Below are 26,534 nucleotides of genomic sequence, written 5' to 3' on the forward strand. Positions count from 1 at the left end.
GAGAGGGTGCAGGCTGGGCTGAGGGACCCACGAATTTCGTGCACCAGGCCTCTAGTTCTAACTATATGAACTATTGGAAAAAGCAAAGCTGTGGAAATGGCAAGGTTAGTAGTATCTGGGGTTGGATGAATTGATGGAACACGGGATTTTTAGGGCAATGAAAGCCCTCTGTATGATACCATAATGATGAATACATGTCATTCATTATACATTGGTCCAAACCCATAGATTATATAACATTAAGAGTGAACTGCAAGGCCAGTTATTACTTTGGGTGATTGTGATGTTTTATTGTAGGTTTATCAATTATAAAAAAATGGTGGGGATGTTGATAATGGTGTTGGGGCATAGAGTATATGGGAAATCTCTATATCTTCCTCTCAGTTTTGCTTAGAATACTTTTTAAATTTTCCTTTTGATTTCTTGTTTGACTCATGGGTTAAGAACTGTGTTGTTTGGGGGTATGTGAGGTATTTTTGGTTTCAAATTGTGATCAGAACTATAGTTTGTATGACTTGAATTTTAATAATTTATATTGATGTTTGTTTTATGGCCTGGAATATGATTTATTTTGATAATTACTTGAAGTCTAAAACAAGAATGCATATTTTACTTTGCTGGGTAGAGTGTTCTATAAGAGTCAGTGAGTTTAGGTGCTTGGTAGTATTGATTTTATTCTGGTAAGATACATATAACATAAAATATGCCATTTTAACCATTTTTAAATGTTCGGTTTAATGCCATTAATAACATTCAGGATTATGCAGTCATTATCCCTCTCTGTTTCTAAATTTGTTTCATTACCTAAAACAGGAACCCTGTACCTATTATATAACTTCCCTTTTCTCCCTGCTATAGCTCTCCCCCTTTAATATGTGTCAAAGACTTTGCCTATTATATTTTAAGTGGAAGCATACACTTTTTGTCATTTTCTTTTTGGCTTTTTTCACATAGCATAATGTTTTTAATGTTCATTCATGTGGTAGCAGGTATCATAACTTGTTTTTATGGCTAAATAGTACTCCACTACATGCATAGATCAATTTTGCTTATCCATTCATTTGTTGATGAATATCTGAATGTATTTCACTTCTTGCTATTGTGAATAATGTTGCAATGGATATTGCTTTATAAGTATTTAAAATCTACCACCTTGCTAGTTTTTCATTTTCTCTTGTATTCTTTATTCTCTTTTTCTGCCTTCTTTTGAATTAAATATTTGTCATGATTACATTTGTTTTGTTTCTAAGGTATGATTCTTTGGTTGTATTGAGTGGTTGCTTTATGGTTATACTCTATGTTGTTAACATATCCCAGTGTACCAAGTGAAATAGTATTGCTTCATGTATAATTTGAGATCCTTAAAACCTCATGCATCCAATTCTCCTTCTCCTAAATTTTGTTCTATTGTTGTATCTTTTTATTTTTATGAACAGTATAAACTCCACAATAAATTATTATTCCTTTAAACACGTCATTATCTTGTAGAGATAGTTAAGTTATATGAAAAGTTGTTTAATATTTACCCATAAAATTACCATTTCCAAGCTCCTTATTCCTTTGTATAAATACAGATTTTTATCAGTTATCATTTTCTTCAACCTTAAGGACTTCCTTTAGTATTTTTTGTAGACCCAAGTCTGTTGGTGATGAATTATTTCAGCCTCTGCACATCTGTAAAAGTACTTTTTCACCTTTTAAATAAGTATATTTTTACTGGATATAGAATTCTAGGCTGACAGTTGTTTTTTTTCTAAAGTACTTTAATGATGTTGCTGTATTGTCCTCTGACTTTCAGTGTTGTAGAAAACAAACTACATTTGTTTATACATAGCATGTCTTCTTTTTCTCTTTACCAGGGACTTTAAGCAGTTTGGTTATATGATTGACTTTTGTGCCATTTTCTTCATGTTTCTTGAGATTGAGTTTGAGATTCTTTTTATCTGCAGGTTTAGTTTGCATCAAATTAGTAAAATATTTGTTTCTTAGTTTTAAAAATTGTTTTTTCTTCCCCTAGCTTTCTCCTTCAGGAAGTTCAGTTATATGTATATTAACGATTTTACATTGTCCTACAACTTTTGATACTCTTTTCATTATTTCTTTTTCAGTCTTTTCCTACATTAATGCATCAGTAGGAAGAACAACAAATTGATGTTGCTTGATCTTCAGTTCCACTAATATTTTCTTTAGTAATATCTCAGTTGCTCTCGGTCCCATCCAGTGTGTTTTTAATCTTAGACACCATTGTTTTCATCTCCACAATTTCAATTTGAGTTAATTGCTTAAAATACCTTCCAGGTCTGTGCCTACTTAGAGTGCTTGATCTTTAAACTTTTTGAACACATAGAATATAATAATTACCTGTTTAAATCTTCTTGTCTACTAATTGTTTTTAAAAAATCTATCATTTGTGTCCCTTTGGGTTGTTTTGATTGAATTTTTTTTTCTCATTATGGGTCATAAATCCTATTTCTTTAGATACCTCGTAATCTTTCTTTGAATTCCAGATACTATTAATATTACCTTGTTATGTACTGTGTTGTTTTTTAGTATTCTTATAAATATTGGAGTTTTTCTGGGATGCAGTCAAGTTACTTGTAGTTTGATTGCGGAGGGAGGGTCTAGTTTTTAAGATTTTTATAGTGCAACCAGAGCAGCTGTTAGTCTAGGGCTATTTAGTCTCCATTACAAACCCTTCTAAGTACTCTGTTGCTGCCATGTGAATTATGAGGTCAGTCTTCTTTTTAAAAAAAAAATTTATTGATTTTGAGAGAGAAGGAAGTAGGGAGGGAGAGAAAGAGAGACATCAATTTGTTGTTCTTCGTATTTATGCATTCATTGGTTGCTCTTTGTATGTGTCCTGACTCGGAATTGAACCTGCAACCTTGGTGCATTCAGTATGGTGCTCTAACCAACTGAGCTCCCCAGCCAGAGCCAGGTCAATCACTCTTAACTGTTGGGAAGAGGAACTGGTTCAGGCTCTTGTGAGCTTCACGAATTTCTCTAATCCTTTCAGGTGTTCAGCGTATCCCCAACCTTTAATTTCTTAAAGCACAAGGGTTACTTTTGTTAGATTCAGCCAGCCTATGAAGACCATCAAGTAAGTGCTTTGTTTGACGATTCAACCTCAGGGGACAGTATCTCTGGGTTTTTATCTCTTAGGGTTCTCGGGTCAATAATTTCTATCTTGTTAATCTTTGGCTTCAAAAAACAAAACTAAAAACCCCAATAAATACAGAAACAAAAAGAATTTGCAGTATGTTTTTTACTCAATGCATATCACTTTTGCACCACCATAAAGTCATGGAACTTGAACCATAGTAAGTAGGGGACCCTCTGTATTTGTTTACATATATCCTTTAGATAAATGTAGCTTTTATTATTTACTAGAGGCCCAATGCACGAAGATTTGTGCAAGAATGGGCCTTCCTTCCCCTGGCTGCCGGCAGCGCCTTGTTCTGGCCGGAGCCAGCCGCCTTTCTGCCTTCCCACGCTGCCTAGAGGCCCGGAGCGGCTGGGGTGGTGCGGAACGCCCCCAGCCGCTCAGCGCCTGTTTATGCAAATTAACCCATCATCTTTGTTGGGTTAATTTGCATACTCCTGATTGATGGGCATTGCGACGGTACGGTCATTTAGCATGTTACTCTTTTATTGGGTAGATAATTCAGCACCTGACAGTTTCTGATACGTAAGTATATTAAAAATATTCAATGGTTTTAGCATTGCCAAAAAATATGCAGACAGACTTTCCCTTGTGTCATCAAAGAAAAATAGAAGCCTAATGATTTTATTTCTTGTTATACCTTCAGTAGTCCTGATTTGGATATTATGCTATTAGCAGTGAAGAGATTTCTGAACAGCCATTTGTGCTTAAGTGTTAAAGGGAGATTGAAAACGGTGTACTGGATAAAATAAGTATTTTGTCAGGATGCATGTTACAGATATTCTTTAATATGATCATTTTCAAAGTATGGTCCTCAGACCAGTAGCATCAGCATTACCTAGGAACTCATTATCTTCTGTGATGATAATAATCTTGGAAAATATTTAATACTAGAGGCCGAATTCGTGCACCAGTGGGGTCCCTCGGCCTGGCCTGCGGGATGGGGTCAAAACCAGCTCTCTGACATCCCCTGAGGGTCCCAGATTGTGAGAGGGCGCAGGTCAGGCCAAGGGACCCCACCATTGCACGATTTGGGCCGGGGAGGGATGTGGGAGGTTGGTCAGCTGGGGAGGGACTGCGGGAGGGCTCCAGGGCATGTCCGGCCTGTCTTGCTCATTCCCGATCGGCCGGACCCTAGCAGCAAGCTAACCTACCGGTTGGAGCGTCTGCCCCCAGGTGGTCAGTGCACATTATAGCGAGCGGTTGAGTGGTTTTAGCATGTCATTAGCATATTACACTTTGTTTGGTTGAACAGACTACCGGACAACCAGACAGTTAGCATATTAGGCTTTTATTATATAGGATAGTACCCAATCTTATGTTTCTTTAGCTTATAATGAAGGTTATTAGAGCAAAATTATTGACTAAATCGTTGGGTCCAGCCCTCGCTGGTGTGGTTCAATTGGTTGAGTGTTGTCCCGGGCACTGATAGGTCACCAGTTCAATTCCTGGTCAGGGCACCTGCCCAGGTTTCGGATTCAGTCCCCATAGGTAACCAATCCATGTTTCTTTCTCACATCGATGTTTCTCTCTTTAAAAAAATAATCTATAATTTTTTTTAAAAAGCTGATGTTTACAAAAGTAAATAAATGATAGGGTCCACTGAAAAATAAAAAATTGTAGGTATTACAGAGGAAAATTATGTGCTTCTAACTTGACAATACCTGGCTTCTTTCAATTGTCTTGCCAAAGGATTGGACTGTTTTAAGACTTAATGATAGTCTCATTAGAAGTAAGTTCTCTGTTTTTCATTCTTTGGAAGGAAACAATTTACATCTATAATATGGTGAAAATTCCTTAGTATATGGCATAATCACAGAGTTTTATGATCTATTTATTTCATAGTAGCTTTAATATTTTTAAGTGAGAGATTTCAGCTACATGAAAATGCTGACATTAAGCTCTTTTTAAAAAGCTTTTCAAATAGTTATTTGATCATTTAAATTTTGCAAGTTGTTTTAGTATAAGATTTAAAACCATTCATAAATGGGAGGCTTATATAAAATGGCATGATTTTTTGTATTTATCATCACTTGATAGCCACGATATGTTTATCAAAACTTGACAGTTTTAGTATTTAACACATAGGAGTGGTACTTTGAAGGGAACAGTACTTAAACTTTTAAATTTAGTTTTAATATTTCTGCTCTTAAAAAATGGAAGACCCGCCCTGGCTGGTGTGGCTCTATTGGTTAAGCCTTGTTTCATGCCCCAGGGGGTTGTGAATCCCTGGTCAGGGCACATGCCTGGATTGCTGGCTTGGTCCCTGGTAGGGTGTGTGCAGGAGGCAGCCTGTCGATGTTATGCTCTGGCATTGATGTTTCTCTCTCTCCCTCTCCCTTCTTCTCTTTTTAAAAATCAGTAGAAAAATCTTAAAAATAAACAAACAAAACAAAAACAAATGAAGACCCCATAAAGTAGTACCTCTCTCTGTATGTGTGTTGAATGAAAATGCTTCTTATAATATTTAACTATAATTCTTCGGTAACCTATTGTGTTTCATTACTTGTTTTAATAATTGATCAAGTTCCCAGAGATTTAGAGTATGGAATGTATTAAAAATGATATATATGTGAGATTAGTCTCTATGATCTTAGAAAAATCTGAATGTTCCTAATGACAAGTTTAGTTTTAATAATATATCTTATAAATTAACTCAGTCATCTACTAATTTGAATTAGTTGTAGAATGAATCATTCTCTGAATTTAAGTGGTATTCTGTTACAATTTTCATACTTAAAAAATCCATACCTGTAAATATTTATGTTTAAATTATCTTTAAAATTTCATTTGAGCATATACTTTTTTGGAGTGTGAAATTTAAAAATTGACTGTATTTTTTATGAAATGGAAGGAAGAGTTTTTTTATATATTCCTTGTGAACATAATAAACATAATTTTAGAAGTAAAATACGAATAGAATTTTATAATCATATTTTAAATGTATGAATTCTGTGAAGAGAAAGGGATAGACTTCGCTATAATTTATCACAAAGCTGTGGTTTATGTGTCATTACTTATATAAAATAGTCTTTGTTCAGCTTCTTATGGCACAAGGAGGATTGTGTAGTTCCATTGATTGGTTCCATGCAATGGAAATCTGACCTTTAGCAGATGTTTGAGAAATTACCAGCACAGCACTATCAGCCAACTAGACAGTTTTCCCCTTGTTATTTGACAGGCCTTTAGTGGTTAGGAACATGTCAAGGAAATTTTAAACTGTTTTTTTATCATATCAAAAGTTTTCTAAAATATTAAGAACACTGTGAAAAATATTGACAAAATGAGATAGATTATTTTCCCCAAATCATGGATTACAGTTTAGGTAATTTTTAAATGTTTACTTATTTTTTTTAAAAAAAAAGAACAACTAAGAAAGTCCTGATTGTTGCATGAATAATATTTTACTTTGTTATTGAAAATATTTTTGCCTATGAAATTCTCATGAAGGGTTGACATATGTTATTTTCTGCCTTGGTCATATTTTTCCTTCTGTATGTTAAACATTGCAGGTATCATTTGTTTTAGTGTTCTTATTTAATTATAAGTTGTTTTTTAAATAAAGACTTTTTTATTGAGGTTAAATGTATCACAGACAAGTTATCCTATCTGGAACTCCTAGCTAAGGGCAGGATGCTGCACGAATGAATTTGTGTTAAAATAAAGGCTGTTCTCTAAAAGACAGTATTTTTTAGCGGATGTAAGAGGTCCAGCTGTGTAGTTGTGGGAGTCGTTATGAACACTAAGCTCTGTTTTCTTCAACTTCGTTGATTGAGTATACAGGAAGGGAGAGAAGGAGTGCCTTAATGTTTGAGAATGAAGTGATGAATTGATAGTACCAGTAGTTGTGAGACTAGATCTTTTCCTGCAGGTGCTGCTGTTCCTTAGGGCATTCCAATTGCTTGCCATTGTGTCAGATGTAGAATTTCTAAAAATAGTTTATTTTAACAAAAGTTTAAAGAATATAATCTTATATATTTCCATTTTATGGTTTTGAAACAATTGTGTATTGCATAGGTTTATTTACTGAATTAGTTCTTTTAAATTAAGGATATAATTTGTAGTAAATGGTGTGCATTTAGTATTAATCAATTTATATATTAAAGTTAGTAATTGTATTGTTATACTTACATTATATTTACATTTAAACAGTAATTGCACTATTGTCATTTCATTAATTTTTGGTGTATGAAAATGCTAATTGTGCTACTTAGTGAACTTATTACTGGTGAATTATGTCAATAACAAACTGGATGCCCGGTTAAATTATATGATTCATTCGGTTATATTTTTTTAAAATTTTGTATGTTTAAAATAAATCCTACTTGTTTTGAAACATTTTGCAAAAGTGCTGACAGGATGTATAGTAACAACCAAGATTAGTAAATAAATATATGTAGGCTGATGGGCCAGAGAATATGACCAGTATGTAAATACATCTAAAATGTGCACATTTTCTAGTATAATTCTTGGATATTTACTTATTTATATGAAATTTTAAAAGATTAAAACATAAGCTATAGAATTCTCTTCTACATAAAAGGATATGGAACTCTTACTTATTCTTTACTATCTTTCCCTGTTACAAATTAGAAATTCAAAATACTTTATAAATATATTTACATTGAATTTCTACACTCAAGTACCTATAAAGTGAGAATTTTGTGGACAAAATTCAGTAATTACTTTTAAAAACTGGAGATGGAAATTATTTGCCTGTCTTTAAATTTGCCTGTTTGCCTCTGCTTCAGCATGAGATAATCCTGGTCCAAACATATGTTTTATAAAAGCCAGGTCACATTTCTGTGGAAAACAACCTTGCTTTGTCAATGTTCTTATGTAGGAGGCAAGTGATTGTCTAATTATAGCTACAAAGTTTCAAAATTAAGGATTCACAGTACTAGTCAGTGTACCTTATCCAAAGATTTTTTTATTCTTAATCCCCAGATAATTTTCAACAAATTGATCTCTTTTCAATTCATAAGAAACAAAACTAAGGCAGGTTTACATGTGTGTGTGTTTATGTAATTGATTTTAATCGATTTTAGAGAGAGATCAGGAGAGAGTGAGAGACAGGGAAACATCAATATGAGAAAGAAACAATTGGCTGCCTCCCTACCAGGCATTGAACCCACAACCTGTGTGTGTGCACTGACCAGGAAGTAAACCTGCCACGTTTTGGTGCACAGGACAGTGCTCCAACCAATTGAACCACACCGGCCAGGGCAGTATTATTATTTTGATATTTGTTAATTTGCTCATATTTAGTTTGCATTTCATTGATGAGTTATTTGTTGAGTGCCTGGCTTTTCATATGCTTATTGGCTATTTGGATATATATTCTTTTTGTTGTGGTGCCAGATCAAATCTTATGTCCACTTAAAAATTTGGATTGTCTTTTCTTTTCAATTAATAGAAGGTCTAGGGGTCTTTATATATTCTGAATATAAGTCCGAGTGAGGCAAGGGAGGCACCTAGAGTGCAGTTTTATTATGGCATCCACTCCACTGTAGGGTTAAGTTTCCTCTGTTCCTGGATTGCATTTCCCCAAAGCATTCTTGTGGTTCACTCTCTAATTCAGGACTCTATTAAAATGTCACCTCATTTTAGGCCATCATATCTAAAATAGCACCCTAGTCCATGGAAAGGGAAAAAAAACTGAGGTAGTAATACTTATACTGAGAAAACAGACTTTAAAACTAAGGCTATAGTAAGAGACAAAGAAGGACACTACATAATGTTAAAGGGAGCAATCCAAGTGGATAGAACTCTTTTAAACATTAATGCACTCAACATAGGCACACCCGAATATGTAAAGCGAATCTTGATAGACATAAAGGGAGAGATTGGCAGTAATGTCATTATATTAGGGGATTTCAACACCCCATTAACTATCAATGGATATATCTTCCAGACAGAAAATCAACAAGGAGATGGTAGTGTTAAATGACACACTAGATCAAATAAATTTAATTGATATTTTCAGAGCATTTCACCCCAAAGCAGCAGAGTGTACATTCTTTTCAAGTGCCCATGGGACATGTTCTAGGATAGATCACATGTTAGGACACAAAACAAGTCTCAGTAAATTTAGGAAAATAAAATCATATTCAGCATCTCCTCTGACCGTAATGCTATGAAACTTGAAATCAGTCACAAGAAGAAAACTGAAAACACACAAAGACATAGGGCTAAATAACATGTTACTAAACAATGAATGGGTTAACAATGAGATCATGGAAGAAATCAAAAGATACGTTGAAACAAATGAAAATGAGAACACAGCAAACTAAAATCTGTGGGGACACAGGGAAAGCAGTCCTAAGAGAGAAATTCATAGCATTACAGTTTTATCTCAATAAACAAGAAAAGCTGAAATAAATAATCGAACTTTACATGTAAAGGAACTTGAAAAAGAACAACAAAAACCAGAGTGAGTAGAAGGAAGGAAATAATAAGACCAGAGCAGAAATAAATGAAATAGAGTTTAAAAAAGCAATACAAAAAAAAAGATCAATGAAACCAAGAGTTGCTTCTTTGAAAAGATCATCAAAATTGACAGACCTTTAACCAGACTCATCGAAAATAATAGGACCCAAATAAATAAAATCAGAAATGAAAGAGAAGTACCAACTGACACCAAAGAAATACAAAGGACTGTAAGAAAACATTGTGAACAACAAATTGGACAATTGAAATGAAATGGATCAATCCTAGAAATATACAGTGTTCAAAAACTAAATCAGAAATAATCAGAATCTGAGTAGACAGATTACAAATAGTGAAATTGAAGCAGTAATAAAAGAATTCCCAACAAACAAAAGCACTGGATCAGATAGGTTTACAAGTGAATTTTATCAAACATTCAAAGACGTAACACCTATCCTTCTCAAACTATTCCAAAAAAAGCAAGAGGAGGAAAGTTCATTTTATGAGGCCAGAATTACCCTAATTCCAAAACCAGATAAAGGCATGACAAAGAAGTATAGGCTAATATCCCTGATAAATATAGATTCTAAAATCTTCAACAAAGTATTAACAAACCAGATCCAGCAATACATTAAAAAGATGATATACTATGATTTAGTGGAGTTTATTCTGGGGATGCAAGTTTGGTACAATATCCACAAAACAATAAACATGATACACTACATAAAGTGAAGAATAAAAACCACAGGGTCATATCAATAGATGCAGAAAAAGCATTTTATAAAATCCAGCACCCATTAATGATCAAACTTTCAGCAAAAGTGTGAATACGGGGAGCATACCTCAATGTAATAAATGCCATATATGACAAGCCCACAGCCAGCATCATACTCAATGGGCAAAAACTACAAGTGTTCCCCTTAAGATCGTGAACAAAACAGGGTTGTGCACATTCACCACTCTTATTCAACATGGCACTGGAAGTCCTAGCCACAACAATCAGACAAGAAGTAAAAGGTATCCAAATTGGAAAGGAAGAGTTAAACTGTCATTATTTGCCGATGACATGATACACTTTATAGAGAACCCTAAAGATTCTACCAAAAAACTACTAGAAGTGATAAATGAATTCAGTAAAGTAGCAAGATACAAAATAAATATTTAGTAATTAGTTGCATTTTTATACACCAACTAGAGGTCCAGTGCATGAATTTTGTGTGCTGGTAGGGTCCCTAGCAGCAGCTGGCCAGGTACTCCCTCCCTTCCCCTGGCCGCCTGCTGCTGCAGACTCTGGCCAGGGTCTCCCTCCCTTCTCCTGGACAACTCCCGGTTGATCAGAAAGGGAAACTAAAAAAACAATCACATTCACAATAGCAATCTACAGATTCAGCACAATTCCTGTCTATGATACCAATGGCATATTTCACAGAACTAGAACAAATACTCCAAAGATTTATATGGAACCATAAAAGACCCTGAATAGCAGTGATCTTGAGAGCAAAGAACAAAGTGGGAGGCAACCAGTTGATGTGTGTCTCTCACATTGATGTTTCTCTTTATCTCTTATCTACCTCCCTCCCTTCTTCTCCCCCTCCATCTCTCATCCCCCTCTCTCTTTCCCTTCCTCCTTTCCTTCTACTCTCTCTAAAAATCAGTGGAAAAAATATCCTTGGGTGAGGTTTAATAACAACAAAAACCAGCATGGTACTTACAATTTCACTCATTAGAATTGAATGAACAAATTGAACTAACAAGCAAAATAGAGGCTGACTCATACCAGGCAGACAGCTCTGTGTGGGGTAGAGGTGGAGGGATTGAGCAAAAAAAAAGAATAAAAAAAAAGAAAAATCATGGACACATGGTGTTTGGAGGGGCTGGAAGGGATGGAGATAAAGAGGGTATAGGGGGGGGGGATAAATGGTTATGGAAAAAACAAAATTATATTAACCAAGATATAAGTATGTATATATAAAAATAGAGATAATATACCAAAAAATAAAGTAAAATAGCACCCCAGTCTTCTGTCATTCTGTTATCCTAGACAACTCTGATTTTCTTCAAAGTACTTATTACCAACTGACATGTATTTATATGTATGATTTTTTAAATATTTGGTTTATTGCCCTCCAAAAGCAGATATGCTTTATGAGAGTTGGGGCTTTCTTTTTGTTCCCTGCTGTGTCTACCCAGTTACTAGAGTAGTGTGTTGCATGTGATAATTTCTCAATAAATATTTTTAAATATCAATAATACTGTGTAAGGAATTTGAGAGGAGCAAATATACAAAAATAGATGAGTTTTATTTTAGACATGCTTGAATATATATATGGAATAGTACAGATAAGAGACTGAACTAGTTCTGGGATCAGCAAACATTTTATGTAAAGAATCTAATTAGTAAACATTTTATGTTTTGTGGGCATTATGGACTATGCCACAGTTGCTCAACTCTGATAACAGAGGGAGAAAGCATCATAGACAATGCATAAATTAATGAGGGTGGCTGTGTTTCATTAAGAGTTTATGTACAAAAACAGGTGGTTGGCTTGTGGGCTATATTTTGCTGACTCCTGGACTAGGTAATGGAAAGCTATAAATGTGACTTAGAAGTTTGATCTTGATTCAGAAGGAGTCATTATAGCTTACATGAATGAAATGGGAAGACGAAAGTGTTCTAAGAAAATTAGTCTGTCAGTAGTAGGTAAGCTGGGCGGTGGGAGGGGGGCAGTGATTGGAGGCAGAGAGAATAGTTTGAAACATTTAGGCTTACGTAGGGCTTTACTGTATGTGAGGCACAGTATTGAATTATATATGTTAATTTATTTAATCCTCACAAAAACTATATAACCCCTTTACACTGTTAAGGAAAATGAAGCATAGAAAAGTTACATAATTTCCCAAGTTCACACAACTGTTAAGTGTGGGAACAGTATTTAAACGTTTACTGCCCCTTATCAGTGCTGTTTTACTGTATAAGAAAGGTAAGTAAGAACTGAGCTAGGATATTGGTAGTAAAAAGTACAGGACAGTAATGAGGAATGTGAATGAAGTAGGGCCTGATTATGAAGACAGGACTGAAATTAAGTAAAAAAGAATGATTAAGGGGGAAAATTCCCAAGGATTGCACTAGGAAAACAGAAAATATTCCTTTTGGTACATAAGGAATGTGAGAAAGAGAGAGCTTATTAGGGGAAGATGATGTGTTTTGTACATTGTTTGAGATGAAGATGAAACACTATTACATGGAGCTGTATCATTGAGAATAAACAACAAAAGGTTGGATGAGAATGTTATTACCTCAACATATTTTTTTAAATATATTTTTATTGATTTCAGAGAGGAAGGGAGAGGGATTGAGAGATAGAAACATCAATGATGAGAGAGAATGATTGATTGGCTGCTTCTTGCACACCCCCAACTGGAGATCGAGCCCACAACCTGGGCATGTGCCCTGACCCGGAATCGAACTGTGACCTCCTGGTTCATAGGTTGATGCTCAACCACTAAGCCACACCAGCTGGGCTACCTTTTGAGTATCTGTTTCATTTAAGATTTTGAGAAGTGACAAAGAGAATAGTTTAAGCAATATAACAATATAATTTCTCTGAACTTAGAGAATTTGGGAACATTAAGGCCTTGAGTAGGAATACACCTAAGTAGGGATAGGAAATGAGATCATTAAGTAGCAGGTGTGGAGCCAACATAATCCAGGGTAATAAAAACCTGAAAGGGGATATTTTTAAAGCAGGAAATGATTGTTAAAAGTATTTGTCCCAGAATTTGAAAGTCAAAAAGTTTTAAGCCTAAGTATCTATTTTTTAAAAATGTTTTTATTGATTTGAGAGAGAAAGAGGATGGGAGAGAGAAATGTCATTCAGTTGCCTCCCATACTCATCTGACTGAGAATTGAAAACTTGCAACCCGGGTATGTACCCTGACTGGCAATGGAACCCGAACCTTTTGGTGCATGGGACAATGCTCAACCAACTGAACCACTCTGGCCAGGGCCTGAGTATCATCAGAGAAATTTAGTGATAGGCAAAATTGACATGTAACAGTCATTCCACCACAACTATGTTCAATAATTGCATCCTCATTTTCGCTATGAAGGCAGTTTCTACCAGTATTGGTAGTACTTGTCAGTGACTATTCTTCAGACATATTCTGTCAACAATGCCGGCTTCTTTCTTTTGGCTTCAGAGATACGTTGTGCCAATAGTTGGTCTTCAGATATATTCTGTCAACGCTGCCGCTTTCTTTCAGCTTCAGAGGTATGTTGTGCCAATAGTTGATCTTCAGATGCATTCTGGCATCATGTGCAATTGGCGCCAGTGAGAGCTTTATATGTATTGTGCATGCGCAAGTCAATGTTTATTTTTAAATTGCCAGTGCATGTCATGTGTACCGGCTGGATGATCGGACAGACGGACGGTCAGTCACTTAGCCTTTTATATATATAGATATTTCCAGTTGTTAATATGGCCCTTGGTATTTGCAGTGCTCCCCATATTCACAAATAATCATTTTCATTCTTCACTTTTCATTTTCTTCATGAACATTAACTTTTCTTTACAAATGTTAGCTTATGTTAGACTAATTGAGATATTAAGAAAAGTTGTGAAGAAGTGTTGATTTAGGAGAAATCCATAGTTGTGTTGCACTGTGGATGTTTTTTGTTCAACCAAGTTCATTTACCTAATTATTTTCTCTTTTCAAAAACCACAAAGTACATGTGATTAAATTTGTGACTAGGTGAAATAACATATCGTTATATGTCATGGCATTTGGAGGTCATTTACTACTATAAATGCTTAAAATATTTAAAATTGGGAGTACCTAGGATCTTATTATTCATTGATTTCTCAGATAGATAATTGACAGTGCTTTCAGGCAGTCACAAAAGGGTGTGAGACCTTTGAATATTGCCAGAAGATAAAAGTTTTTTTTTTTATAAATACTAATTTTAATGAAATTCTATCACAATGCTTGGAGTGGTTTATCATAAATGCAAATCAATTTCACATAATCTTGCATATGTATATATTATACAGAGTTTTTATGTGAATAATTTTTTCATTTATTCAAACAATGCTTACTGGGGACTTGTGTGCTAGGTACTATGTTGCTAAGCATCCCCGACATGGTCTATCCCAGTGGTCGGCAAACTCATTAGTCAGCAGAGCCAAATATCAACAGTACAACGATTGAAATTTCTTTTGAGAGCCAAATTTTTTACACTTAAACTTCTTCTAACACTACTTCTTCAAAATAGACTCGCCCAGGCCGTGGTATTTTGTGGAAAAGCCACACTCAAGGGGCCAAAGAGCCGCATGTGGCTTGCGAGCCGCGGTTTGCCGACCACGGGTCTATCCTCTTAGAACTTTCTGTATATATATTTTTTTCTTTTTAAAAAATCTGTATTGTTGAAATTATTACATAGGTCCTCCTTTTTGTACATGGTATTTTTGTATGTAACAAGGTGTCAGTTACAAGTGCAGTAAAACCTCGATATAACAGACTAATTTGGGCGAGGGGTGCCCCTTAAAACCAAAAATCAATTATATAATAAAGTTGGTTTTCCGAATGTGTATGTTAAAAATTGACAAATTAGTTTACCTATTTTTAATTATGTAGACATGTTTGTGTAATTAAAATTATGCATGAAAAATTTAATTTCGTAGAAAAATTTTCAATATGTATTACTATAACTTAAAATTTATAATGAATAGATCTAGTAAATTTGTGCATTCACCAATCACTGTGAGTAAACAATTGTACATGGCTAGGGTGTGGCTTCACACATGTGGAAACATAGGCCGGCAGGAGTTAAAACTGCTACAGTCATGCCACATGACAACAGAACCAATTAACTCAAGTGATACTGAGTGATCATGTGCTAATCATTCACTGAACATTGTTTATCATTGGATTTTAATCTATAGACTATAGTGTAGATATGTAATATCTATGTTGGCAAAATTACTAGTGTTTTTCCCCAACATATTGCCTATTTGCTAAAACGTATTCAAAATAACAAGTGAATTAATAACAATAAATAACCAGTTATTTAATTATAAGCAAATCTTGTTTAAAAGCATTTTAAAATTAACAGGGTGTTAATTTTCACATAGGACATACAGACCAGAAATTTTGTCCATTAAATCCGAAGTTCGTTAAATCGAGGTGTGAAAAATCAAGGGTTTACTGTGGTTCCTCAATGATCATGCTTTTGAAATGCTAATGATACTTATTAAACTTTAGTGATTTTTTTTTTTTATATTAACGCTTGGTAGGAAAGACAGAACATAAAAACAAACAAGAGTAGATAAAAATGTAAAAATCTGATAAACTGATATTCCTCCATATGTGCTTACAATATATTTCAGTTTTGGTTAAATGGGTACCTAATGTTTATATTATCGTGACTATATAAACATTATTTTTGGTTGCCTATATACTGACTTTTAATTTCTTAAAAAATAATTTTATTTTGGGGGGAGTTAATAATTGCCTTGCATTTCCTCCCCTTATTTAGTGTTCTGTGTACTCGTCACAGATTTAATCAGATACTCCCCAAATTATGTAAAATTCTCTCAGTACACTCAAGTATGTATATTAAGTAACCTGGCAATTTTATCTTAATCTTTAGTATCTGGGGCTTTTATATCTGGACACTCTAAGACCTCTTGTGGTCTTATTTTGCTATCATCCTGGTGATTCCCTTGTCTTTTTTATTTAACTCTTCCTAGATTCCATATTTTGGTTTACATAGTCTCTTGTATTATTGGTGGAATATATCTTCCAGTAATTTCTTTTAAAAGGACTGCCTGTGTGGACATTTTTTTATGCTTGTTCATCTGAAAGTATCTATATTCTACTCTTAAACTTGACTTATTTCTGACTGGTTATAGAATTCTGGGTTAGAGATTGGAAATTATTTTTCCTAAGAATTTTGAAAGTATTGATCTAATGTTCTCCAGATTCTGGTTTTGCTTTTGAAAAATTATGCCATTCTGCTTTTTGATCTGTCATCTGAAGAATCATGTGGAATCTTCTCTGTTGTTTGTGCTTGGAAATTTCACAATGACATTCCTAGATGTATATCTCTTTTCATCCATGGTGCTTATTAGCTCTTGAGGAGTTGCTTTTCAATCTGGGAACTTTGAGTTTAGGTTCTAGGAAATTATTTTTGAATTGTTTCTTCACTTTTCTAATTTTTAATTATTTTTCTCTTTCTGGAACTTTTGTATTGGTATGAGACCATGATGGTCCTCTTTTTATTTTTTCTCATTTACATTCTTTTTGTTCTAGTTAGTGGGAAAATTTTTTTACCTTAATATTCTAAAGCTTCTATTGCATTTTGCATTTTTCCAATTAAAGTTTAATTTTATAAAACTTTTTTGTTTTCCAGATAGTTTTTTTTTATAGCATCCTGTTTCTGTGTTTTGATTATGTTTCTCTTATTGGGAATATTATATTAGTATTTTGGTATGTTTTCTTCTCTTTTCAGAGTCTTGTTTTCTTTGAAGTCACTTTTTTCTCTCTTGTGTTATTTTGTCTGTTTTGTATTTGATGTTTTACTTGCAGGAAATATCTTATAATTCTGACTACTCATATTTAAAAGCACATTGGGAGCTCTGAGCATGTGGGCAGGGTTTGTTGGCTATATAGTCTTGTCTGTTTAGACAGGTCATTTCTTTGGGGAACACCTAATGTCTGTGTGTTTAGTTGCCTTTTATTGTAAATTGGTCAGGTTTCCCAGAGAAATCTGCTAGTCTTTTTCCCTAACTCTCAAAAGTTTCACCCAACGAGGTAAAAATAGATTTAGAAGTGGGAGAAAGGTGTTGGTTTTCAACATCATTTCATTATGTAAACTTTCACTTAATCCGCTGTTTCAGTAGTAATGTCTGCCTTCAGCTTGCTTCAATATGCTCCCTGATCCAGAGACCCAAAGATAACCTTTTCTAGCGGTGAGGAAAAAACCCCACATTTTCTGCCAAAGTGGGAGGCACTTTTGAGGCTGAAGCCAGGAAAAGAAACAGACTAGTCTCATTTTTCCTATTAGTCCTACTTGCCCCTCATTTTTGAATCTTTGGGACTTCTCTGTTGTAAATTGGAGTTTTCATCAGCTTTGCCAAATTCTAGGTTTAGCTTAAGCTTCTTTTATTGCACAAGGTCAGCTGCCACTGCTATTGCTGTTATTTTAGTATAGTTTTATTCTGCCCATTTTACTAATCTATTGAAATCTTTTTAAAAAATATATATTTTTTTATTGACTTCAGAGAGGAAGGGAGAGGGAGAGAGAGATAGAAACATCAATGATGAGAGAGAATCATTTGATCAGTTGCCTCCTACATGGGCCCCTACTGGGTATCAAGCCTACAGCCTGGGCATGTGCCCTTGACTGGAATCAAACCTGGGACCCTTCATTCTGCAAGTCGATGCTCTATCCACTGAGCCAAACCAGCTAGGGCTCTATTGAAATCTTTTGCAATTTTCATCGTATTATCCAACATGTTAAATTATTCTCTTAATGTTGAGTCCTGTTGACTCTATCTTTTTTATCTTGATTAAAGTATGAGGATAGAGCCCTATTGATTACTTTAGAAGAGATTCAATCAGTTTTACTTTAGTTCTTGGTTAATACTGTAAGTTAATTTGTTTACCAGCTGAGTTCCCTGGTGTGCTATATTATTCATGAGCTTATATTTTTCATTTTTTTCCTAAAAATATTTTCAGTTCTTTCCCCACAATATCATAATTTTTTAAATTGCTAGTGTATTAGTTAACACTAGTCTACCTAAAAAGAATAAATTTCTTGCTAAAGAAAAAGTTTAGGCCCTAACCGGGTTGGCTCAGTGGATAGAGCATCGGCCTGTGGACTGAAGGGTCCCAGGTTAGATTCTGGTCAAGGGCATGTACCTTGGTTGCGGGCACATCCCCAGTAGGGGGTGTGCAGGAGGCAGCTGATCAATGTTTCTATCTCATCAATGTTTCTAACTCCCTATCCCTCTCCCTTCCTCTCTGCAAAAAAATCAATAATATATATTTTAAAGAAAGTTTAGGGTTACTTGTAGCGAAATAAAATTTGCTCTTGGTGTAACCTTTTTCTTTTGTAGTGCTTACAAGCCACATTGCAAATAATAGTTTTTATACTCTAGATATAAACTGACATAAATGGATTGTTAAGAGCCTTTTAAACTCAAATTATGTTTCTTTAATATATAATTTTCTTTTTAAAATATACTAGAGGCCCAGTGCATGAAATTTGTTCAAGAGTAGGCCGTCCTTCCCCTGGCTGCCGGCACCGGCTTCCCTCTGGGACCCGGGTTTCTCTCTGGCAGCTGGCACCTGGGGCCCAGGCTTTCCTCACAATACCTGCTTCATCTGGAAGGTCATCTGGTCTAATTAGCATATTATGCTTTTATTATTATAGATATTTTTATTGATTTCATAGAGGAAGGGAGAGGGAGAGATAGGAACATTAACGAGGAGAGGGAATCATTGATAGGCTGCCCCTTGCACTGGGGATCGAGCCCGCAACCCAGGCATTTGTCCTGACCGGATATCGAACCCTGGCCTCCTGGTTCATAGGTCGATGCTCAACCATTGAGCACTCTGGCTAGGCTAATATATAATTTTCTTTAAAAAGATTTCCCCATTTCCAGAATCAGTGCATTTTAGAAATTGTTTTCCTTTCTTATTATGTTTTACAGATTACGTTAGAGATGCATGCCTAATTTGGGTCCGTGACTATTTAGACTCATTAGACAAAAACTAATTTAAAAAGTGTCTGGGTGTTCTCTTACTGTCTTCTTTTCTCATTCAACTTCATTTACTTTATAACTATGTTTCTTCTACCTTTTCCAGTTTTCTACTCAATTCTCCTTGGTGGAGAAGATGGATGCAAAAGAGGAGGTGTGAGTAGTTCTTTATTCTCTCTGCATCTGTTAACATTACATCATCTTTCCCATGCAATATTCTTGTTTCTTCTTAGTTCATCCTCTTACATTTATGCAGCTAATGGGCTAGTATTGTTTTCTTTAGTATTATTTATAAAGTTTAGTTTATTCTGACAATATTCTTACAAGGTTTATGATATTAATTTGTAAATATTCTTAATTATGTTTCCCTTCTTCCATATGTCCTTTTAAAATCTGACATAAGGAAACTATATAGCCATATTGTTTCTCATTCATCACCTTTATTCAATTCACTCACATTTATTAAGTTCCTAAAGTATATCAGGTCCTGGGAAATAAAATGTTGATATTTCTTTTACTATTGGAGTCCATACTTTCTTAGGGAATATCTCTTCCCATTTCTTATTAGAATTATTGACATCTAAATAATTAAAAATTAACTTTAGCTTTCTTGATCTCCGATTCACCTTATTGATTACTATTTCCTTCTGGAGCTATATGTGGTTTTATAAAATTTGATTCAGGTTTGAGTTCTCGCTCTGCCAAATGTTAACTATGTTAGATAAATCTTTCTTTCTGGGTTTTGCATTCTCACCTATAAAAAAGTACCTAATATCTACTTTATAGGTTTGTATTGACAGAATTTAGAAGTTAAAAACGAATTGAGAGAATATACATACATGTATTACATAAAACTTCTTAATTTCAAAAGCTGTATGATGGTATTATTTTTATAAGGATTGCTATCTAAATATTTATTGCAATTCTTTTAAAATAAGATTTATGTCTCCCTGGGAACAAGAACTATATCACATATTGATTCTTATCATTGCAACTGGTAAATAGCAAAGTCTTACAATTTTGGGTTGAATTTCCTAAAAAATTGACTTAAAACAAGTATAGCATGGTTGACATTTCTTTCCACTGCTATGTATTGATTCCATCTATGTAACTTTAAAATTTAATGTTAAGAAAACATTCTATATGGATAATTTCTATTACATATTTATAAATATTATTACTTCTGATTATTCCCAAATTATCATGTTGTCACCCTTGGATTCGTGGATTTCTGGATGCCATCTGTCTCCGTTACTTAATTTTTCTTCTTCTTTATCTGTTTGAAAAATAAATTATACAGGCATATTATTATTCCAATAGCAAATTTCGTTTTTCTAGCTTTTTTATGTGAAGAGATCATTTTTATTTATGTCAAAATATTAAATATCTTAAAAATTAGTGTGGTTTAGACATTGGGTAATTAAAAAACGAAGATTAAAAATATTAGTATGTATATTCTTGTCTCCCCCCTCCTCACTTTAGAATGAAATTGACCCATTTCCTTTTTAAATTAAATTTGTTGTTTTTCTGAATAATTGCATTTTATGTGTCCTTTCTCCTTATAACATTTTAATATAACGGAATCTTAATCATTGTGACAAATCTCTAGCTAGACATTTTCTCTGTATATGAAGTGTATTATACTTTCAGGTCAAAGAAAAAAAGAAAGTGAAGCCAGCATGTGTCAGTTACCTTATTGAGTCCTTTTCTTACATTATCAGGTTTAATTCTTACAACAACACTTTGAAGTATTAATTACCTCTATTTTACTAATTTGAAAACTAAGGATCAGAGAAATTTTTTCATTCATGGTCTCAGTGTTCTAACTCTAGAGAATATATGCTCTTTGTGCTGTAGTGTATGACCTGGAAAGTAATGATTCAGAGTATTGAATACCATTTTACCAGTCTATAATAGCTTTATGGAATCACTTATATATAACTTTCTCATATGAATTTAAAACCTTCAGTGTCTTAGATTATAAATAATAATTCTCAGTACTCTTTTACTCATTGTTGGTCTTGCTAAATTGATACTTGTCTAGAACATTCTTTGGAAGCATAGTTATGAAGTTTCTTAGAAAGTTCATTGAGTTTGGATAAGTAATGTACATTTGAGAGTAGGACAACTTACATTAGCCTGAGGCAGTTTGTTGGGTTTGCTGGTGACAGCATTTCCAGCTCCCTGACACTGACCTTTTTTCTTTAAAGAGTTAAAACGGGGTTCCAGAGATTAGCGTTCTCCTTTTCTCTTGACATTGCTTTAGGTTGCAAACATTATTTTATTCCTGTTTTTAATCAGTGCAATAAAAAATTATCTTATGCTTCTCTTCTATCATAAGAGCTGAATGAGCATGGTATGTTTCAGGAACAGGAAAAAAAACAAGGTACCAATCTGTAGAGTAAGGGATTAGGGATTGTAGCAGGATCAGAAGAATGCAGAAAACAGATCTTTCGGGTCTTGTCAACCAGCGTTAAGTTCAGACTTAATGTAGTCCCATGGGAAGCTAATAGAAAGTTTGAAAGTAAGGGGGATAGTTTGATATCCTTTTTCTGGTTTTAATATCTTACTCTACAACAAATGGAAGACTCTAAAATGTACCCATTAAATTGCAAAAATGTAAATTGAATACTGTCAATATAACAAATCTAATTTATAGTGGAGTCTCTGTGTGATTATAGATAGCTATAGAGATTCTTCCCAGTCTACAGCTGGAGCTCTTGAAAGTTATTTTATACTTTGGAGCAACATGACAATTAAATCCTAAAACCTGGGAGTTACCACATCCATTTTCTTCATTCTGATGGGAATAGGAAATTAAGATATTCCTAAAACTTTTTTTTTTTCAGGTGCCTTTTATACATACAGTCACAATTTTATTTATTGCTCAATACACAGGACTAGACAAATTTTAAAGCATGTACATGTTTATACTTGGAAAATTTGGGAAAGCTTAAAGAAAAATTAGTACACCACTCTTGGATAATTTTCAGTGGCATTTTTGCAAGTGGCTTTTCTAGTTATATATATACTAGAGGCCTGGTGCATGAAATTCATGCATGGGGGGGGGTGTGTCCCTCAGCCCAATCTGCACCCTCTCCAATCTGGGACCCCTCAAGGGATGTCCGACTGCCGGTGGGATTGGGCCTACACGGGCAGTCGGACATCCCTCTCACAATCCAGGACTGCTGGCTCCCAACCACTCACCTGCCTACCTTCCTGATTGCCCCTAACCGCTTCTGCCTGCCAGCCTGATCACCCCCTAACCACTCCCCTGCCAGCCTGATTGATGTCTAACTGCTCCCCTGCCAGCCTGTTTGCCCCCAACTTCCCTCCTCTGCCAGCCTGGTCACCCCTTAACTGCCCTCCCCTTCAGGCTTAATCGCCCCAACTGCCCTCCCTTGCAGGCCTGGTCCCTCCCAACTGCTCTCCCTGCTGGCCATCTTGTGGTGGCCATCTTGTGTCCACATGGGGGTAGGATCTTTGACCACATGGGGGCAGCCATCTTGTGTGTTGGAGTGATGATCAATCTGCATATTACTCTTTTATTATATAGGATAGAGGCCTGGTGCATGGGTGGGGGCCAGCTGGTTTGCCCTGAAGGATGTCCTGGATCAGGGTTCCCTTGGAGCATGGGGCGGCCTGGGCAAGGGGCCTGTGGTGGTTTGCAGGTCGGCCATGCCCCCTGACAACCCAAGCGGAGGCCCTGGTATCTGGAATTTATTTCTACAATTGAAACTTTGTAGCCTAGAGCGGAGCCAAGCCTTCTGCTCGCTCCGTGGTGGCAGCCATTTCTGTTGGGATTTATTTATCTTCTATAATTGAAACTTTGTAGCCTTAAGCAGAGGCCTAGGCCAGCCTGGGTGTGTGGAAGCTTGGCTTCCTCCATCACTGGGGAAACCCAAGCCTCTCTCCTGCTCTCTCTGTGGCTGCAGCCATCTTGGTTGGGTTAATTTGCATAGTTGCTCCTGATTGGCTTGTGGGCGTGGCTTGTGAGTGTAGCAGAGTGATGGATAATTTGCATATTACTCTTTTATTAGATAGGATATATATGTGTGTGTGTATATATATATATAATTTTATGGTAGAATTATAGTATAATAGCACAACAGTAAAAAGTTGCAGGTCCTGTGTTGGGCTGAGTGATTGATGAGGCCAGAATATGAGAGCGTGAGCTGGAAACATAGGAAGTGGTTTCCAGGAGTAAAGTGTTTGAAATTGAAGTTATGGAGAAACTGTAACCGGAGGAGAGGAAGAAGTGGTTCATGTAGGATAGATGATCAAGGAAGAAGAATGAACTTTGCAGTGAGGAATAAAGAGTAACCTAATCCATCTCTAAGCTCATTAGTATAAGGGATATAGTAGGGAAAACAGTCATAACTTGAGAGGAATCCAGCAAAAAAACTGTCTTTGAAGAAGATCCATATTTCATTTAAAGGAAGAAGGCAAAAGATACACAATTCAGAGAAGTGGAAATTATGGTGGATTTTTACTGGTATTATTTCAGAGATCATTGTGACAGGTTTTTGTGAGTTCTATTAAAGAACATATATGGCCCTAGCCGGTTTGGCTCAGTGGATAGAGCGTCGGCCTGTGGACTGAAGGGTCCCGGGTTCAATTCCGGTCAAAGGCACATGCCTGGGTTGCGGGCTCGATCCCCAGTAGGGGGCATGCAGAAAGCAGCTGATCAATGATGTTTCTCTATCATTGATGTTTCTCTCTCTCTCTCTCCCTCTCCCTTCCTCTCTGAAATCAATAAAAATACTTTTTTTTTTTTAAAAAAAGAACATATATGCATAACCCATTTAACACGGACAACAGAATGGTGATGGCCAGAGGGAAGGAAGGGCAGGGTGAAGGTGGGCAAAGGGAGGGAAAATGGGGACATATGAGCCATGTCAGCTAGCGCTGGATAGGTAGTTTTAATTAAAAAGTTAGTAACACAGGCTCAAGTAATAGATCACTGCAAAAAATGGAATCACTAAGAAATGCAGTAGAAGGAATCCTAGACTCCTCATCAGTGTTACAATTTTCAATTTTAGTCCCAATCCTATTATGTGAAGAACCTTTGGAATTTAGCCTCTGTGATAACAATTTTATCATATGTTAAAGTAACACCCATCTTCTTTTCTTTGTGAATATAGGTTGGGCAAAATATTTGAAAACTCAGCGTATCGTAAATTAAATATATTATGCATTTATAATGTTTCCACTGAATATAAAACACAGTGGGAAATTTATTAGTAAATAATGAATCAGCCATTACCTATAATCAGAAGGTAACTCATAAGATTTCCAACTACAGTTGACTCTTTTTATTATTTTTTAGCTTAATTTTTTTTTACAAATCTTTATTGTTGAAAGTATTATATAGGTCCTCCTTTTCCCCCCATTAACCTTTTCCCATCTGCTCCCCCCCCCCCCACCAACCTGTTGTCTGTGTCCATGGTCATGCATATATGCATACAAGTTCATTGCTTGATCTTTTCCCACCCACCCTCCCCTGCCTTCCCTCTGAGGTTCAACAGTCTGTTCATGCTTCTATGTCTCTGGGTCTATTTTTGATCATCAGTTTATTTGGTTCATTAGATCCCACATATGAGTAAGATCATGTGATGCTTATCTTTCTCTGTCCGGCTTATTTCGCCTAGCATAATACTACAGTTGACTTTTTCTCTTTCAAATAATTTTAATAACATGGCAGTCAAAATATGAAAAGCAGACTCAAACGTGTTCCCTTTAAAGGTGGTGCTACCATGATTGCTTCGCACAGCATGATCAAAAGTAATGATGATACCAGATTCCAAAGAGCAAGGCTTCAAGGCTCACAGACTGAAAAGCTTGGTTTTGGAAAGTCTCAGAGGAGTCGCAGGTGGCAGGAAAGACATGAAACTTAAGGGACCGTCACAGTACAGGGTGCAGTTACTGGGTCATCAGCACCTTGAAACGTTTCTTGATGGAGATTCGATGTCGAGAAATTTTGTCATCTGGGGAGAACTGAGCAGGATGGGCCGAGCAGATCTGTTGTCCCGTAGGATTGAACTTCTTCAGGGTATAGACCCCGTCTCCCTGTTCATTGAGGTAATACTGGAGAAACAGGATCTTGCTGAAGCAGGAGGTTCCAATTCTGTCTGCAGCTCAGTCTACTGAGGGCCTCACGTCTACATTTGACTCTTGAATGGCATGGGTTTGAACTGCTCAAGTCCATTCATACATGGATTTTTTTTTCCAATAAGTACTATAGATGTATTTTCTCTTATTATTTTCTTTACTTTAATATTTTCTTTTTTTCTAACTTGCTTTATTATAAGAATACAGTATATAATATACATAACACAAAATATGTGTTCATCAACTGTTTGTAATTGGTAAGGCTTCCGGTCTGCAGTAGGTCTTTACATTTGGAAGACTTTACATTGAATTTATGTCCTTTGGGTTAGGGAAATGTATACAAACCTTGGCTTTTTAGATTCTTGACTGAAATGTTTTGTCAATAAGACCATATTATAATTGTTCATGAGGGCAAAGCGGATAATGTTCAGGTTTTCCTTAACATTGTCTCTACTTCAGTTTTTCTGGAGTTTCCAGAAGCCCATTTATACTACAACTTAATAATTAAATATGAGAATCTTATAAAATTTTAAATAGTGGGAGAAATTTGTATAGTTTGAAACCTTTGCATAACACCAGATAGACCTCATCTCAACCCCTAAGGATCATTTTTAGAAGAAGCCTTGACTTGGGCTCCTGCTTGACTTTGTGTGGATAACTAGAAACAGATGTTAACTCCTTGAACAGTGTATTTCTGTCTTTACCAGTTCTAATAGGTAAACACATCTAACTAGCTGTCTAACGGGCAGCAGCACAAAGACCTCAGAATCAAATGTATCTTTTACCAGTTTGTCTCCATGTTTAAAAGTACATGATAACAGGAGTCAGAAGGTATTTAATATTTATTAAGCACTTTGTACATGTGCATCACTGTACTGGACACTATAACAGCTCTACCCTCAATGAATTTGCACCTATAATTTAACCTTTTGCACTCGGATGTCGAGTGTGACTTGACACGGTTAGCATCGGTAGCAGCTCTTTTTATACTCTTTGAATGTATTAATAATTTGAAATATAAAAAATTCCAAATAAGTTTGTATGAAAAGAAACTCCAGTTTTTTTAT

General features: G+C 35.4%; 1 protein-coding gene across 2 annotated transcripts in view; it reads left to right on the forward strand.

Moving 5' to 3' along the window:
- Positions 1–26,534, forward strand: part of JMJD1C (jumonji domain containing 1C) — a 247,142-nt gene that overhangs the window by 57,790 nt on the left and 162,818 nt on the right. Inside the window, exon 2 of one of the 2 annotated variants that reach the window (XM_054729260.1) lies at positions 19,463–19,510. The exons of the other annotated variant lie outside the window; for it this stretch is intronic. Coding sequence (XP_054585235.1) covers positions 19,493–19,510 — 18 coding nt within the window. The 5' untranslated portion in view covers positions 19,463–19,492. The remainder of the gene's footprint in view (positions 1–19,462; positions 19,511–26,534) is intronic. 2 annotated transcript variants of the gene reach the window in all.

The sequence above is a fragment of the Eptesicus fuscus genome, chromosome 17 (genome assembly GCF_027574615.1).
Source record: "Eptesicus fuscus isolate TK198812 chromosome 17, DD_ASM_mEF_20220401, whole genome shotgun sequence".
Taxonomy (NCBI): Eukaryota; Metazoa; Chordata; class Mammalia; order Chiroptera; family Vespertilionidae; genus Eptesicus; species Eptesicus fuscus.